The sequence below is a fragment of the Cornus florida genome, unplaced genomic scaffold (genome assembly GCF_030987335.1).
Source record: "Cornus florida cultivar Cherokee Brave unplaced genomic scaffold, ASM3098733v1 CherokeeBrave_3.0.0_Hap2_Chr03, whole genome shotgun sequence".
NCBI classification, from domain to species: domain Eukaryota; kingdom Viridiplantae; phylum Streptophyta; class Magnoliopsida; order Cornales; family Cornaceae; genus Cornus; species Cornus florida.
This window is the reverse complement of record NW_026775573.1, coordinates 17,314,042-17,328,766: the sequence shown is the minus strand read 5'-3', so window position 1 is coordinate 17,328,766 and position 14,725 is coordinate 17,314,042. Positions and strand designations below refer to the sequence as shown.

Below are 14,725 nucleotides of genomic sequence, written 5' to 3'. Positions count from 1 at the left end.
ATTACTCAACGGCCGGTGTCATTCGATGACCGTCACGCCACGAGATTAGATCGTAGTCGTTGAAGGATTGAATGCTCGGAGATTGGCGATGACGAACTCTCTGGTTCGAATCGGGCTAGTCCGGAGGCTTGTTTAGTGCGGTGGTGGTTGTGGTGCTGCGAGTCTAGATGCGTGTTTGGTATGGCGGTGGTTGTGGTGATATGTGTGTGTGCCGCAGTTGCGGTGTGTGTGTGTGTGTGGCGGTGATTGTGGTGATGTGTGTGTGTGTGCGGCGGTGGCGGCGTTTGGGGTGTTGTGCTACATGTCTATGTGTGGATGTGGCGGTGGTTGTGGTGTTAGTAGTGGTGCGGTGAGTCCGGAGGCGATTGTGGTGCTCTGTGTGTTTGTGGAGGTAGTTGTGGTGTGGCGAGTACGGCGGTAGTTGTGGTGTTGTGTGTGTGTGGCGGTGGTGGTTGTGGTGTTGTGTGTGTGTGGCGATGGTAGTGTGTATGTGTGTGTCGGTGGCAGTGTGTATGTGTGTGTGGCGATGGCGGCGTTTGGGGTGCGGTGCTGTGTATGTGTGAGGTAACAACAGTGTATGTATGTGGGGGCCGCAGCAGCAGTGTACAAAATAATGATGAGTTATTTTTAACAATTTACAGGCATGAGGGTAAATATGACTTTTGAAACCTTAAGGGTGTCAATGTAAACTAGTGCGTTGATCGGCCGCCGAGTGGTGTTGACCCAAACCTCAAAGGTGTGAGTGCAAATTTCCTATATCAAAATAACCAAAGAGTTATGATTCAATGATATCTCCTCTGTCTCCCAAAATGAAAAGTAAGAATTCGAATCCCGGACAATTCTGTGTATGAGCTCTCTTTGCTTTCCTTCCTTGCGCAACATCTTAATAGCTGCCACAGTCCCATCTCGATGTCTAAGGACGACTCTATCACTCCATTTCCTATCACACTTGCTTCGCTGAATTTATCCGTCCTCTAGTGGTTGCTCATCAATTAGAATATGGCTATTTTCTTTTTAATACCTTTGAAAATGAATTTACTTCATTTCATGTATGTGACAAGTATAGGATTTTCTGAAACCATCATTGTTCTAATGGCTTTACTTTTTGGCAATGGTTCAATTATTAAGTATATGAGCATCCAAATTAATGTCGTTATTAACCAAGTAATTGTCCAAACACTGCTACATAGACTATCTCAGTTTAGAATTTTCTTTGTAATCCAATTAAGCATATATACATTTTAAACTTTGGAAGAAACAATAATAAAATCACAACCATCACAAGTAGCAAAACATTTATTAACCACCTTCTAATTTTTTAGTATTTGGAGTACACGATATTTCACGCTTGCCTACAATTCCTAGTATATTTTGCTGCTCTTTAATTTTGTACACTCTGATACTAATGTTTTAGGACCTCCATAGGATGAACAATGAGTTGTCATAGGATGAACCAGCTGGTCCATAGATTTGTTCAGATTTTGAACAGCTCAAACTGCAGTTTCCAAGCATTGCCTAAGACCTTGGACTTACTCTTTGATTAAACCTCAATGAATTGGAAAGAGATTTAGGAGAGAGGTTCTTCACCAGAGGGACCAAGGACTGCGCAATATCTGTAATTAGAGGACGGTAATCTGCTTCTGGTTGCACACACATGGCTGCAATAGCAGCTATCTGTAAAACCGATGCAAAGAAGAGAAAAATGTCGTTACTTTGAATCACAGTTTTCAATGACATCAACGACAATGATGATAGCCAGCCAAACTGACCTGGATTAGATCCTTTTTTGAATACTGTCCCTGTAGTGCAGGGTCAACCATTTCCAATAACTTTTCTCTGTTGGTTAACCTTGGAAGAGCCTGAAAATTATAGAACAAACACGAGTTCAGCATCTCCTGAAATTTGTCTCATTGCCGAGGAAATATGATGCTGTTTAGATAGTCATTAAGCAACAAGTCTTAATCACTGATTCGCTATAATATGATACTCAATGGTTTAGGCTCAATTGGACACTAATTTTGTAGTAGAAAAATATTGGCGTTTTTAGTGGACACTAAACAATTATTGTGATGTGTTGGATCTATTACATTATTAAATTTCTAGTATGCTTGGAGAAAAAGTGATGGATGTCTTTTACTGACCCAAGAGACGAGTACATGTTCTCCAGGAGGTCGCTTGGTATCAACTGGTACACGGCCTGTTAGCAGTTCTAGAAGAACAACACCATAGCTGTACACATCTGATTTTGTAGTAAGCTTACCGGTTGAAACATACCTACATTGCGAGAACATTTCAAAAATTAAATTAGTCAGGTTATGCAGTTGTTTTTTACTTCATGATTAGCTAATAAAATCATTTATTTAATTTCGTTAGGAAAATTATTCATCCACAGAGAGAGATTTAATATGGAAGCATGGTCACTTCTGAAAAAGCTAGAGAAAATGACAGCCTGACTTATGGGGGACCTTAGCCCTGCTTAGATATGTGCGTGATTGTGTTAAGTTACATAATTGTGGGGTACGGAAATGAAAAGGAGATATGCATGACAGATGAAGAAGCAGTACTCACTCGGGTGCTAAATATCCGGTGGTCCATGATGCGCGCACCAAAGCCTGACCATGGATCTTGTCCGATCCTGTTCTGGCCAATCGGAAATCTGACAACTTGGCTCTGAAATTTTGATCTAAGAGAATGTTACTGCATTTGAAATCACCGTGGAAGACGTGTGGATCTGCGTGGTCATGGAGAGACTCGAGAGCTCTGGCACAATCAAGAGCAATGCTCAATCGGGTTCCCCAATTGAGCAGCAGCCGGGGTTGGTTGTTGGAAGGGTGGAGGAGGTGTTGGAGAGTTCCATTGGGCATGAATTCAAGTACTAGGAGCCTGTGGTGCTGGTCTGCGCAGTAGCCAAGAAGCTCCACTATGTTGGGAGAGTGTAAATTGCTCAGTAAGTCCACCTGCCTCCCAAAAAAAGGCTTTGTCACACACCCATGTGCAAGATTGAATAGGATTCATTAATGCATTTAGATAAGAATGCAGAGAAGACAGAAAAAAATGTGTGTGTGTGTGAGAGAGAGAGACAGATTGCTTGAAGTCAAAATTCCAGAAAGTTTTTAAGTGGTTACTTGAAGAGGGGTTAAAATGTGCCAAAAAAGGAAGGGACTATTCGTAAAAATGGAATCCTCTCCAGTGCTTTGCGCAACGGTGGAGATCACCTCACCAGTGGGCCCCCTAGGAGCGTGTGTGTGTGTGTGCGCGTGTGAGAGAGAGAGAGAGAGAGAGCTTAAGTCAATACTATTGGGAGATATCTTTTAATAGTAATTTAAAGTGGGGTTAGAAGATTTCCAAAAGAAGCTACACTAAGTTCCTTGTTAAATGTGATTGGAAGAAAAGAAAATGTAGAGGACTTAAAACTAGAGAGAGAAATTGCTTAAGTAAAGATTCCAGGCATAATTAAAATGTTAAAAGATCTCAAAAGTGGGGCTTGTTTGTGAATGTGTCAACACCAGTTAACTGTTAAATGAGGTTAGAAAAAGTAAAAACTAGAGGACTTGCAGTAATGATCTCTCTCTCCCACACACACACACACACACATAGAAGCACAAAATTTACAGCCAAATGGAGATCAATTCTCTTGATATAAATATTACATGAGAAAGCCTGTTTCTTTTTCTGTCATCTAGCGTGGCTGCTTAACTAAGTACTTGGTAAAATGAATAGAGAGAATCTCTACATTATTATACAACTATTTTTGTATGTGTAAAATCAAATGAACATCACAAACTTCCATACACCGTCTAGGAGAATCAAATTGAAATCAAAATAACCACAAAGATACAATTTAAGGAGACAACAAAAGAAACAAAAACTAATAAGCAAACTCGCTAACCTCTACCACCATGGGCTGTAGCCGAGTGGTATCACCTTTACTTCCCAAAGTGAAAGATGAGGGTTCAAAGTCCGGTAGGAACAAATCAGTGTATGAGTTTCTTGCCAAAAGAAAAAAGATCACTAACCTCTGTCCTAAATGCACGCTCTCTTTGCTTTCCGTCCCTGCGCAACATCTTAATAGCTGCCACAGTCCCATCTCTAAGGACTCCTCTATAAACCACTCGACATCCTCCATTTCCAATCACACTTGCTTCACTAAACTTATCTGTGGCCAATTCAAGCTCTCTGATAGTGAATACTTGAACTCCTCTGTATTTAGCTGAAGGAAAACGACTCGAATTCCCTCCATATAGACACCCACCCTTCACATCTGCCACATTTTTCGATACCCGTATCAGATTTTTTGCAAATAATCGAGTTAAACACACACACATATATATGTCACCCCAATTATTGAATGTGCAAGAGTAATTACCTGGGCTAGCAGTAACGTTTATGGTGCTATGAGCAATGAACGTGCAGTTTCTGTTGTTGATGATGATGTTGGTTTTGGGACTGCTGTTGTTTTTCGCGGATTTTTGACGTCGCAGCGTTAGAATGATTAAAAAAACTGAGAGGAGTAAGATGGTTATGGTGGTGGGTAAGATGATTGTGAGAATGGAAGAGGAAGGGAGAATATGAGGATGATGGTGGTGGTTGTGTGTATGGTTTTCTGCAGCAAGACCAGGTGGCCTTGCAGGAGCAGCAGTGGTGTTAGTTTCCATGAGCACAAAGAGCAATGAACTGAGGACTCTGTGTGTGTGTGTGTGTGAGAGAGAGAGAGAGAGGGTTTAAGATCCAATTTGGATTATGGAGGTTGTGTTTTTCTATCTTGGAGGTTATATTGCTTGTCAGGTCACATGATGGGAGGCTCTATTTTTCTTCCTAGGAGGATATATTGCCTGTATATTTGGCCAAATGACTCTCTCTCTCTCTCTCTCTCTCTCTCTCTCTCTCTCTCTCGTGAATTATAAAAAGGTCATCTGTACTTATTTGTCTCTTCTGTTGTATCATATATGGTGTAGTCTCTGTCTTGCTATCATGAGAAATTGGAAGCATTTGCACCAAATCATCTGTAAACATATAATTAGCAAAAAATTAATTTGCAGGCCCAAAAATTTTGTCATTTTAAGCAGAGATGTTTGTTAATTTAGTTAAAAATTGTCTTGGAAATTGTGCATCTGAAATTGAATTCAGTCTTCATCTAAAATTAGGAATTTAATGGGTGGGTGGAGTCTACCCTTCTCCTTCCCCAATTCTGTAGTCCATAGTTGCTTTTGGATCATAAAAGAAAAAACGGAAACCATGTGACTTCAGAAGTCAAAACTGACTTAATAAAATGATTGAAAATATATATATATATTATAACATCAAGTATGACTGATTTGTATTGGCTTATATCATTCCTGGAAAAATAAAGATGAAAAATGAAGCACTGGGTAGTTGGAGCGAAATAATTAATGAAATGGTACTGCGACCAAATACTCTACTTTAATGGTATTTTCTTACCTTCAAAAATAAAAGGTTGAGAATTCAATCCTTATAGAGGACAAAGTGAGTGCGTGAATTTAAAAAAAAATGATATGACAAGAGCCTGAGTTCACCTGAACTGCTCTTTAGTCATACTCATAATTAGATATGACAAGAGCCTGAGTTCACCTGAACTGCTCTTTAGTCATACTCATAATTAGTTGTTGAAATAAATAAACAAGCTTTCACATGGAAAAGGGTAAGATTGCTATATGGGAATGCACATGCTAAAGTATGAAGTTTCAATGTTTCATAACTAATGGCTATTAAAGTCAATGGCTACCACCTGATTTTCAGGGGAAGTAGCCTAAATATTGACCTTGCTAACATAAAAGACAAAAACTTGGTAGTGTTTTTTTATTCAACTCCTGAGTCTCATCCTTCAGTTTCTTGCTCTATGATTGAGCTATTACAACTACATATTTCAGTTAATGAACAACATTGTGGGTATACGAACTAGGCTTTAAATATATATATGCATTTAAAAAAAAAAAATTTATCAAGAATTCTAAATTAATCAATGATTTTTTTTTTTTTTTGGTTCTAAAAAAGAGAGCTATCATCAGAAAATAAAATCAAAATTGTGTCTTGGTGCCTCCTGAAGTGGATAAGATTTATAAAGAGAAAGTCCAGTAGCAAAACTCTCACCTCACATCTTGAAGGTTGGTAGTTGAATCTGGAGTCATCCCAGCAAAATTTTCGGCAAGTGTAATTCACTTCTTTATTTTTCCCGGCAAACAATTTTCAAATTACTTTTAGAGAAGCTTGAACCTTTCACATTTAGCTTGGAATGAAAAAAAAAAAATTTACTACTAAGCCACAGGTTTGGTTTTATTCATTCATTTACCATATTGATTTGTATGGTATTGTGCTAAATATATAAAAAGGATCAATTGAAAATACTATAAAAGAATAAAAAATAAAAGATTACATTTAACTTTTCAAATAATATATTTTGGAACATCCAAAAATGAAAAGAGCGATGTAATGGGAGGGGATTAAAGTGGCAAACAGACCCTTAAAAATCATGCCTTCCTGTGAGGTGTATGAAGAGCTTCCCCATGTACACTTCCGATTAATTCAATGGAATGTATTTGTTTCTACAATGTCATCACTCATCTGGGAAGCCTAGAAACTTGTTTATAAGTTTAGCAACTGGTGTGGCATCACCCGGAGGGTATGGAATGAGCGACTCCAAATCCATACCTGCAATGGTCTGGAAGAGCGTTTGAGGGTGTGCACAAAACAAATGCTTCCTCTCAGCTAATTCTTCTGCTAACTCACTTTGATGATTGTCCATCAAATCCTCATTCACCACCACAATTAAAGGTTTACCCAGCCGCAATGTCTCGAATATGCTCCCTGAACCTGCATCACATTCAAATACAATTATGCAGACACTCTCCTTTCTTTTCTCATTTCTTTGACACCACCAGGATCAACATAAATCAGTCTTAAATGTACTTGCATATATACAAATATATGCAGACTCGATTCATGATACAAGTAGAAATTATCATTGTTTTTCGGTGGTGTTCCTATAATACTATCCACACTCTAAGTCAGCAACTTATCGTACCACCCAACTCCAATGAATTGAAATGGTTTAAAAGTTCAACAGTTCATTCTGCTCAACTGATATCTGATGGTAGGAGTTTGGTACAATATGCTCACAGGACTAGAAAGCATTACACTACAGAAAACTAGTTTAAGTAGAGAAATTTTACAGCATAGTTGAGCTACTAAATTGAATGTATGTGGACAAACTTCCCAAAGAAAAACTAAAATGAATGGAAATATCATATGTATCCTAGTGAAAGCAGTGTAAGAATGAGATGGGATTAGCATTTTATGGCTAGCAAAATTCAATTCTCTTTTGGTTACAGTATAAAACAACCAAAAATAGGATATAAACACTTGCATCAATCATCTCCAAGTAAATCTCAAAACATGTTACAAAATTGAACGTATGTGGACAAACTTCCCAAAGAAAAACTAAAATGGAGAGAAATATCATATGTACCCTACAGTGATAGCGGTGTAAGAATGAGATGGGATTAGCATTTTATGGCTAGCGAAATTCAATTCTCTTTTGGTTAAAGTATGAAACAACCATAAGTAGGATATCAACACTTGCATCAATCATCTCCAAGTAAATCTCCAAGCATGTTACACAAAAAGAACAACTAACTTTGTGCAGTAAACAATTAATTCAAGACCAATATGGTATATCAAGAAAAAACTAAACAGAGTCAAACCTTACTCAGTGCATGTTCTGTCATATTCATGCTAAATATTAGTAACCGTCTCAATGACTAAAACACCATAAACAATAGCACACCATATTGAATAGTGCATGACATTATGGCATTCAATTAACAGTCAAATGATAGCAGAATAACAGTTAAATATGTTGGGTGGCAGCCAGAAGCAACCAAATAGACAAAATTTTCACTGGTTTTATAGAATTTCAATGATCATTTGTCAAAAAACAAATACTGGAAATTCAGATACATTATAGAATAAATAGGTGAAGAACTAACGGTGAAGAACAATTACTGTAAACATGTATCAGTGTGTGAGTACTAAGAAGTTTGTGCAAAAACGAGGGTCGATGCACTGAATGATTGGCTTGTGCTGTAGCAGGACTTTAATCTTCCTTGATCGATCAACAAAGAGAGATTCATAAAATTCCAGTGGTAAAGATTCACTAGAATGGGTTGCTGATTACAGCAGACTGGCAGTTGAAGAGACCGCATAAGTAGAAAACGAAAGGAATATGAGTTGTATCATAGCTTGGATAAGTCACGCTGTGTACTGATATAAAACTTAATTGAGCAGAAGAAAACAGGTAGCAGGTAGGGATATACTATTGCAAATGTATCTAGCAATTATGGTATAATCTATCAATTTCAATTTTCTACAAAATTACGTCCATGCACTGAAGTATCTTAGAGTGAACTTTCTAGTCAAAAAAAAAAAAACCTAAGAAGAAGACATAGGAATTATTATGAAAATCAGCAAGCACAGAGAAATTTTCTAAAAAATCGAGACATTGAGCGACTTACAACCGCTTAAAGTGCAATTAAATAAATTTTTTTACAGTCTACGAAAGGTAGCATTTTTTCAGATGATTGGTATTAAATCTTAAAAATGACTAGCCTTTCCCCAAATTGAGTCCAATTTATTGACTATCTTAATTGACAAGTGTCAACAAAGTGCGGCAGTAGTGGAATAACAGAATTTATTGGTTCAATCCAGCCAATCCTAAGGGTAGCCCCCAACCCCATCACCACCACCACCAACAATAAAAAAATTATATTATATTAAAATAAAAATAAAAATAAATTAATATAAATAGAAACTACATGACCTTACCTGCATGACTGATAACAAGAGATGCTGATCTCAAATGGTCGGCGATGCTTGATGAAAAAGAAAAGTAGTCTGTAACCAAAGACCCATCTTCTCCGTCGGACTGCATAAAGATATTTGTGGGGAAAAAAAATGGATTAAGCATGAGAAAGAACTTAAAGGAAATATAGGAGAAGAAAAGAGCATCCTTATTTAATTTGGAAAATCTCCGATAAAATGAAGTCCAATCTCTTCGATAAAATATGTTCTAATTTAAATGATTAAACAAAATTTCAGAAAAGTTCCAAGTGTTTATTCAGACATCCATAATGAAACATTAAAATGGTTATACTTTTAGGAAATAAACAATAAATGCCACGGCCTAATGCAAACGCACACACACAGATAGATGATATAATAAGAATGTATACAGTGTAATAATTAATATCAGAACTATTGAAGGAGCAACAAGAAAACTTTTAATTAACATTGGTTACAACAAGAGTTGACAATAAGCCCCTATATAGTTGTGGAGTATTGAAAAAGTGAAAATGAATACTGACATGACATTGTGAGGCAAGTGTATGATTGAACAAGTACTTTAAGTTATGCAAAAATGTTGTGAATGATAGTATAGAACTTCATGTCCTTAAGCCAGAAAAAAATGGCCAAAACATTAAATTGATACATTAATTAATTACGCTAGAAAAAACTGCCAAATATTGGACAACTTCTGATGCTTTGGTATCTTCACCTGCCACATTAATGCATCCACAAGCTTGAAATTCCACATCAATGTGAAACAAAATCATTATTCCATACAAGTTTTAACTTTGTATGACCAGTTTGCACACGACCAAAGGTTTTAAGAATTCAAAACACCAGCCAAAGTATTGAGAAGTTTCACAATGTTTCATGGTTTTACAACATTCCATTTTTAATGTGAATAAGTGCTTATATTATCTCGAGACAATCGGTAATTTTAGAGTTGAATACAAGTCCATTTATTTGTATATTGAAGAATTAGCTCTTGTAGAATTTTCTCTCTGAATTTCTATGCTTCCAAACATTAGTAAAGCAGACACCTCATAGAAACTTGTATCAAAATTCACAATTTGCCAAATTCAAAAACAAAGCAGACACTTACAAAACTTAATCATATTTAACACAGTATACACACACATACATATATGAAAGGGAAAAGGTATAAATTGAACATCAAAGTACCTTTGTAGGAAGATATGATCCACGGCCCATTTGAATGAGAAGGTGGGTATACCCTTTTGAAGACAGTGTTTCTTTGACTTTCTCAGTATCCACTGCTTTAACCAAAGCATCAAAACAAGTAGTACCCACTGTCACGAAGACTATTCTCTTCGGCTTTACCTTATCGTCGTCAATATCGCCCATTTGTTTGTTCAACAAAAATCTACTACAATCAGATCAAAAAGCACCAAATTTCAGAGCTAGGGTTTATATAGAAAATTGGGTTTACAAAGTTGAATCTCAAGAATTGGATTACCTTCGTCTATTGCAAAGATTTGCCTCTTTCACCTTCGGAAAACCATTTCCGTCGATTGTTTCCTTTTCCGCGTCCAAGGGAAAAGGAGCTTTATAATTTTTTATTTTTTGGGAGGTAAATTGTATTAATGAAGTAATAATTATAAAAGCAAAGGCACAAAAACAAAGGGCCACACTGAAACTACACATAGCCCAGCCCATTCGACAATCCAATAACATGTTGGTTTGGGTTAGAGAGAGAGAGAGGCTGAGCAGTAAAGCTAGGGCTACTGAGTTTCACACGCGAATAGAAGAGGACGACTTCGGGTCGGTTGAATTTTAGACGCGCTGTGGGTGGCGCGTGACGAGCGTGTGTGCTGTGGTGAGGGTGGTTCACAAGACCCATCTCAAGACTTGTGGTACGGTACCAGACGACATCTGTGCCCTTGTTCTTTCCGGGTTGAGTTATTAATTCCCTTTTTATTGTATAATTAATTTCATGAATTTCTCTCTTACATAGCTAGCTCTCTCTCTATTGGCCGGACTGTTGGTGAATTTGGTCTCTATTCTATGTTCATTTTATTACTTCACTTAATTGGTTAATTCTCATGGTTCAATGAAACCCTAAAACTCCCAAAAAAACAATTAAATATGCAAGAAATAAAAGTACATAAATTATACCAATTTTTGGTATAATAGAAGTACTCAAACCATTATACTAATTTTTGGTATAATAAAAAGTATATAAACAATTATGAAAAATTGCAATTAAATATTACTATTAGCTTAATTGAGTCAGAATACACATAGGAAGTTGAGTTTAGATGGGATTTAGATTGGTTAGTGGTTTAATTAGTTTGAAAAGTAGCACATTTATGTGAATGTTGATTGATAATATTTCCATTCAATATATTTATAATTGTATTGGATGAGTTTTCATTTTTTGAAAATGTTGCATCTCATTTTCAATGTCATTAAATTTTTTCTTACATATTTAATTATTCGTTTTTTTGTTTCTTTTTGTGCAGATTATTATACTTTTATTTCTTGGATAAAACTAAGACAGGACAATAGCAATTATGGCATCCCGGTTTTTTACTCAGGTTTGTAGCTTCAGTTTCAAATCCCAATTTTGTTATTTTATGTATGGATGAAACTTTTATACCTACTATTTACGGTCTCAAAGAATATATCTTATGTTCATTAATTTTAAGAAAGTTGTTGTCATTGCTGTTAATAGGGTGATGGTGAGAGTGATAGTGAAGAAGAGGTAAGTGCCAGGGGAACAGATGAATTTACCACTACAGCCACTGGAAACAGATACCTACAGGGGATGCTAGTGCTAGCGATGATTCCAGCAGGCAGAAGAAGAAGAAGAAGGGGCAGAAGAAGCAGCAGAGGGTTGTCTACTTGGAGGAAATGTCTTCTACTGTTGATCAGAAAAACAATGCGATGCAAAACAGTTTTGACAAAAAGGATAAGATCACGGACAAGCAATTCACGATGAACACAGCTGATATTACATGGGAGATAGTTAACAAGAAGTTCAAAGAGATTGGGGCAGCACGGGGTAGGAAGAGAACTGAAAGTATTGAACTGGTTGAACAGCTTTCCTTCCTGACCAAGCTCGCTAAAACCCCTGCTCAGAAGATTGAAATATTGTTCAGTGTTGTCTCTGTCCAATTTGGTCTTAATCACATGCCTTTAAACGTGTGGAAGAAGTGCGTGCAAAATATGCTTGTTATACTGGACATCCTTGTCCAGTATCCCAACATTGTGGTTGATGACATGGTGGAGCCTGAAGAGAACGAAAGCCAAAAAGGAGCAGACTTTAATGGGACGATTCGAGTATGGGGAAATTTGGTGGCCTTCCTTGAAAGGATATATGCTGAGTTCTTTAAGAGCTTGCAATGCATTGATCCACACTCTCGTGAGTATGTGGAAAGGCTCAGGGATGAGCCTATGTTTTCAGTTCTTGCTCAGAATTTCCAGGAATATCTAGAACAGGTTGGGGATTACAAGGCTGCTGCAAAGGTAGCACTAATGCGGGTTGAAATAAATCTATTATAAACCGCAAGAGGTATATGATGCCATGAGGAAGTTGGATGAACAGACGGTAGCTGCTTTTCCGGAGAATATCCTAGTTTCACTCATCTCCATATTTGGAGATGAGCGAACTAAAGCCCGAGGAACAGTGTGTCAAATATACCACCATGCTTTACTCGATGAATTTTAAAAGTCCCGTGATCTGTTGTTAATGAGTCACTTGCAGGATAGTATCCAGCATATGGACATTTCGACTCAGATACTTTTTAACAGGGCTATGGCGCAGCTTGGTCTATGTGCATTTAGGATGGGACTAATTGCTGAAGGACATGGTTGCCTTTCTGAACTATATTCAGGTGGTAGAGTGAAGGAATTACTTGCACAAGGTGTCTCCCAAAGCCGATATCATGAGAGGACTCCTGAACAGGTATTAATATTGCATAATAAAACTAATTGTGCAGAACTTGTAATTACATGCATCTGTCACAATTCTATGCAGGAATGACAACCTACTTGGAGTAGTATGATTTAAGTTGTGGGCTAACTATTGGTCATGCATGAGTCTTCGTCAAGTATTTTCCACAAAAGGATTTCCATATTGTTCATTATTAATTAAGAGTCTTCTACAAGTTTAGGTCTTTGTATTTCTTTTGTTTTAGGAACATGAAAGTTCTTCAGCTTCTAATATGTTATATAATACTATGATAAACGTATTTTCTGTCTTGATTATTTGAGTTTTTTGTGAAACTCTTCTGCTAGACATTGCTTTAATATATCTTCTTATTTTTTTTCATTTATTGTGCTTTAATATAACTTCTCCCTCGTATAATTTTCCAAGAGGTTAATTTCTGTTAATATATGATTGCATTTTGTCAGGAATGGGTGGAAAGGAGTCAGCAGATGCCATACCATATGCACATTAATCTTGAGCTTCTGGAGGCCGTCCATCTAATATGTGCAATGCTGCTGGAGGTTCCCAACATGGCAGCCAACAGCCACAATGTCAAACGCAAAGTCATAAGTAAGACTTTCCGTCGCTTACTTGAGGCGAGTGAGAGACAAACATTTACTGGTCCTCCTGAAAGCATAAGGGACCATGTAACGGCGGCCACCAGAGCTCTTAGCAAGGGAGACTTCCAGAAAGCGTTTGATGTCATCAAGTCCCTTGATGTCTGGAGGCTTCTTAGGGACCGAGAGAATGTTCTTGAGGTGGTCAGGATCAGAATCAAGGAAGAGGCCCTAAGAACCTATCTTTTCACTCATTCGTCGTCATCCTATGATTCTTTGAGCTTGGATCAGCTTGCAAAGATGTTTGAACTTTCTGATGTCCGGACACACAGCATTGTGAGCAAAATGATGATCACAGAGGAGCTCCATGCTAGTTGGGATCAGCCAACCCGGTGCATTGTCTTCCATGATGTTGAGCACACAGGGATGCAAGCTCTGGATTTCAAGTTGACAGAGAAACTGTCAATAATCCTGGCAGAAAGTACTAATGAGAGGCCAACAGAGGCAAGGATCGGTGGTGGTGGAGGATTGGACAGCCTGCCCCTGAGGCAGAGGGATGGCCAGGACCATGCAACAGAGGCTGCATGTGGGAGAACTAATCAAACTTGTTTTACAAGGGGATTGCAGAAGGATGTCAGTCCTATTAATAGGGTTTGCTGTTTTTGACTGTAGTGAACTAGATTTTTGTTAGTGTTGTTTGCAGTACTTCTATTTTACCTTTGTTTTGAAATTCTGATCAGTGGAGTTTAATTATTGGAATTCGTTTTTGGCAAGTTTTTTTCTTAATAATATGATTTGGCAAGTGTTTTCTTTTTGTAGGACTCAACCAGCTACCATCTCTACTTGTGTTCCAAATTTATGCATCCATTGTTGATTAATTTTATTCAGCCTGGTAATGAACTAATGATCTTGGTTGAATTTTAGTTCCAAATTAGATTGCCTGTCATTGATGATACGGTATTGGATTTGATACAAAACATCCAGTACGGATTGGGTTGTATGTAGTAAGAACTATAGCAAAGTCCTGGGTCTGACTTAGAAAATTTATCCGTCTTTCTAAGAATACTGAATATAAAAATATGTTTTTATCAGGCATGCAAAACCATAATTTTCGAGAATTTTGTGGTTAAAACTTAAAATTATCCGCAAACTTCTTTGGTTATACCAAGTAAATTTTCAATGTTAGGAGCATTTGATTTTTTCCCATTTTTTATATGCATTCTTTTTCCTTTGGAATTCATTGTTCTAAAATCTGTTCTGGAAAAATAGTATTACTTCTATTGTTACTGCTGGGATTTTGGTTTCCTCCTGATGTTTTTGTTCCCTTGTTAGATAAACAATGTATATGAACTGGGAA

The 14,725-nt window shown here is 37.3% G+C and overlaps 2 protein-coding genes and 1 pseudogene across 4 annotated transcripts; 1 reads left to right on the top strand and 2 right to left on the bottom strand.

The window, feature by feature from the left end:
* Positions 1-1,219: 1,219 nt before the first annotated feature.
* Positions 1,220-4,864, bottom strand: LOC132299737 (probable serine/threonine-protein kinase PBL7). The gene is made up of 6 exons (XM_059796533.1): positions 4,367-4,864; positions 4,017-4,261; positions 2,569-2,957; positions 2,142-2,274; positions 1,770-1,859; positions 1,220-1,674 (listed from the first exon to the last, which is right to left on the bottom strand). The coding sequence occupies exons 1-6, from the start codon at positions 4,653-4,655 to the stop codon at positions 1,516-1,518; spliced, it is 1,305 nt and encodes a 434-aa protein (XP_059652516.1). The 5' UTR covers positions 4,656-4,864; the 3' UTR covers positions 1,220-1,515.
* Positions 4,865-6,373: 1,509 nt separating this feature from the next.
* On the bottom strand, positions 6,374-10,554 carry LOC132299736 (uncharacterized). Of its 3 annotated transcripts, none has more exons than XM_059796530.1 (4): positions 10,337-10,554; positions 10,042-10,246; positions 8,839-8,938; positions 6,374-6,828 (listed from the first exon to the last, which is right to left on the bottom strand). In XM_059796530.1, exons 1-4 carry the CDS (start codon positions 10,552-10,554, stop codon positions 6,572-6,574), a joined length of 780 nt encoding a protein of 259 aa, XP_059652513.1. In that variant the 3' UTR covers positions 6,374-6,571. The 3 variants fall into 3 exon arrangements, with proteins under 3 accessions (XP_059652513.1, XP_059652514.1, XP_059652515.1); XM_059796531.1 differs by having other exon boundaries at positions 10,042-10,243; XM_059796532.1 differs by having other exon boundaries at positions 6,693-8,197.
* A 154-nt stretch (positions 10,555-10,708) lies between these two features.
* Positions 10,709-14,165, top strand: LOC132299735 (eukaryotic translation initiation factor 3 subunit C-like; annotated as a pseudogene).
* The last annotated feature ends 560 nt before the right edge of the window (positions 14,166-14,725 follow it).

Bases quoted from the DNA above. Each gene is read 5' to 3' on its own strand.
- LOC132299737 (XM_059796533.1), bottom strand. From the start codon at position 4,655: ATGGAAACTAACACCACTGCTGCTCCTGCAAGGCCACCTGGTCTTGCT. The intron at 2,275-2,568 runs GTGAGTACTGCT...CTCGCAATGTAG, and splicing joins ACCGGATATTTAGCACCCGA to GTATGTTTCAACCGGTAAGC. The intron at 1,675-1,769 runs GTCAGTTTGGCT...TCGGTTTTACAG, and splicing joins CAAAAAAGGATCTAATCCAG to ATAGCTGCTATTGCAGCCAT.
- LOC132299736 (XM_059796530.1), bottom strand. From the start codon at position 10,554: ATGTTATTGGATTGTCGAATGGGCTGGGCTATGTGTAGTTTCAGTGTG. The intron at 8,939-10,041 runs GTACTTTGATGT...ATCTTTATGCAG, and splicing joins GATCATATCTTCCTACAAAG to TCCGACGGAGAAGATGGGTC. The intron at 6,829-8,838 runs GTAAGGTCATGT...AATGTGATGCAG, and splicing joins TCTTGTTATCAGTCATGCAG to GTTCAGGGAGCATATTCGAG.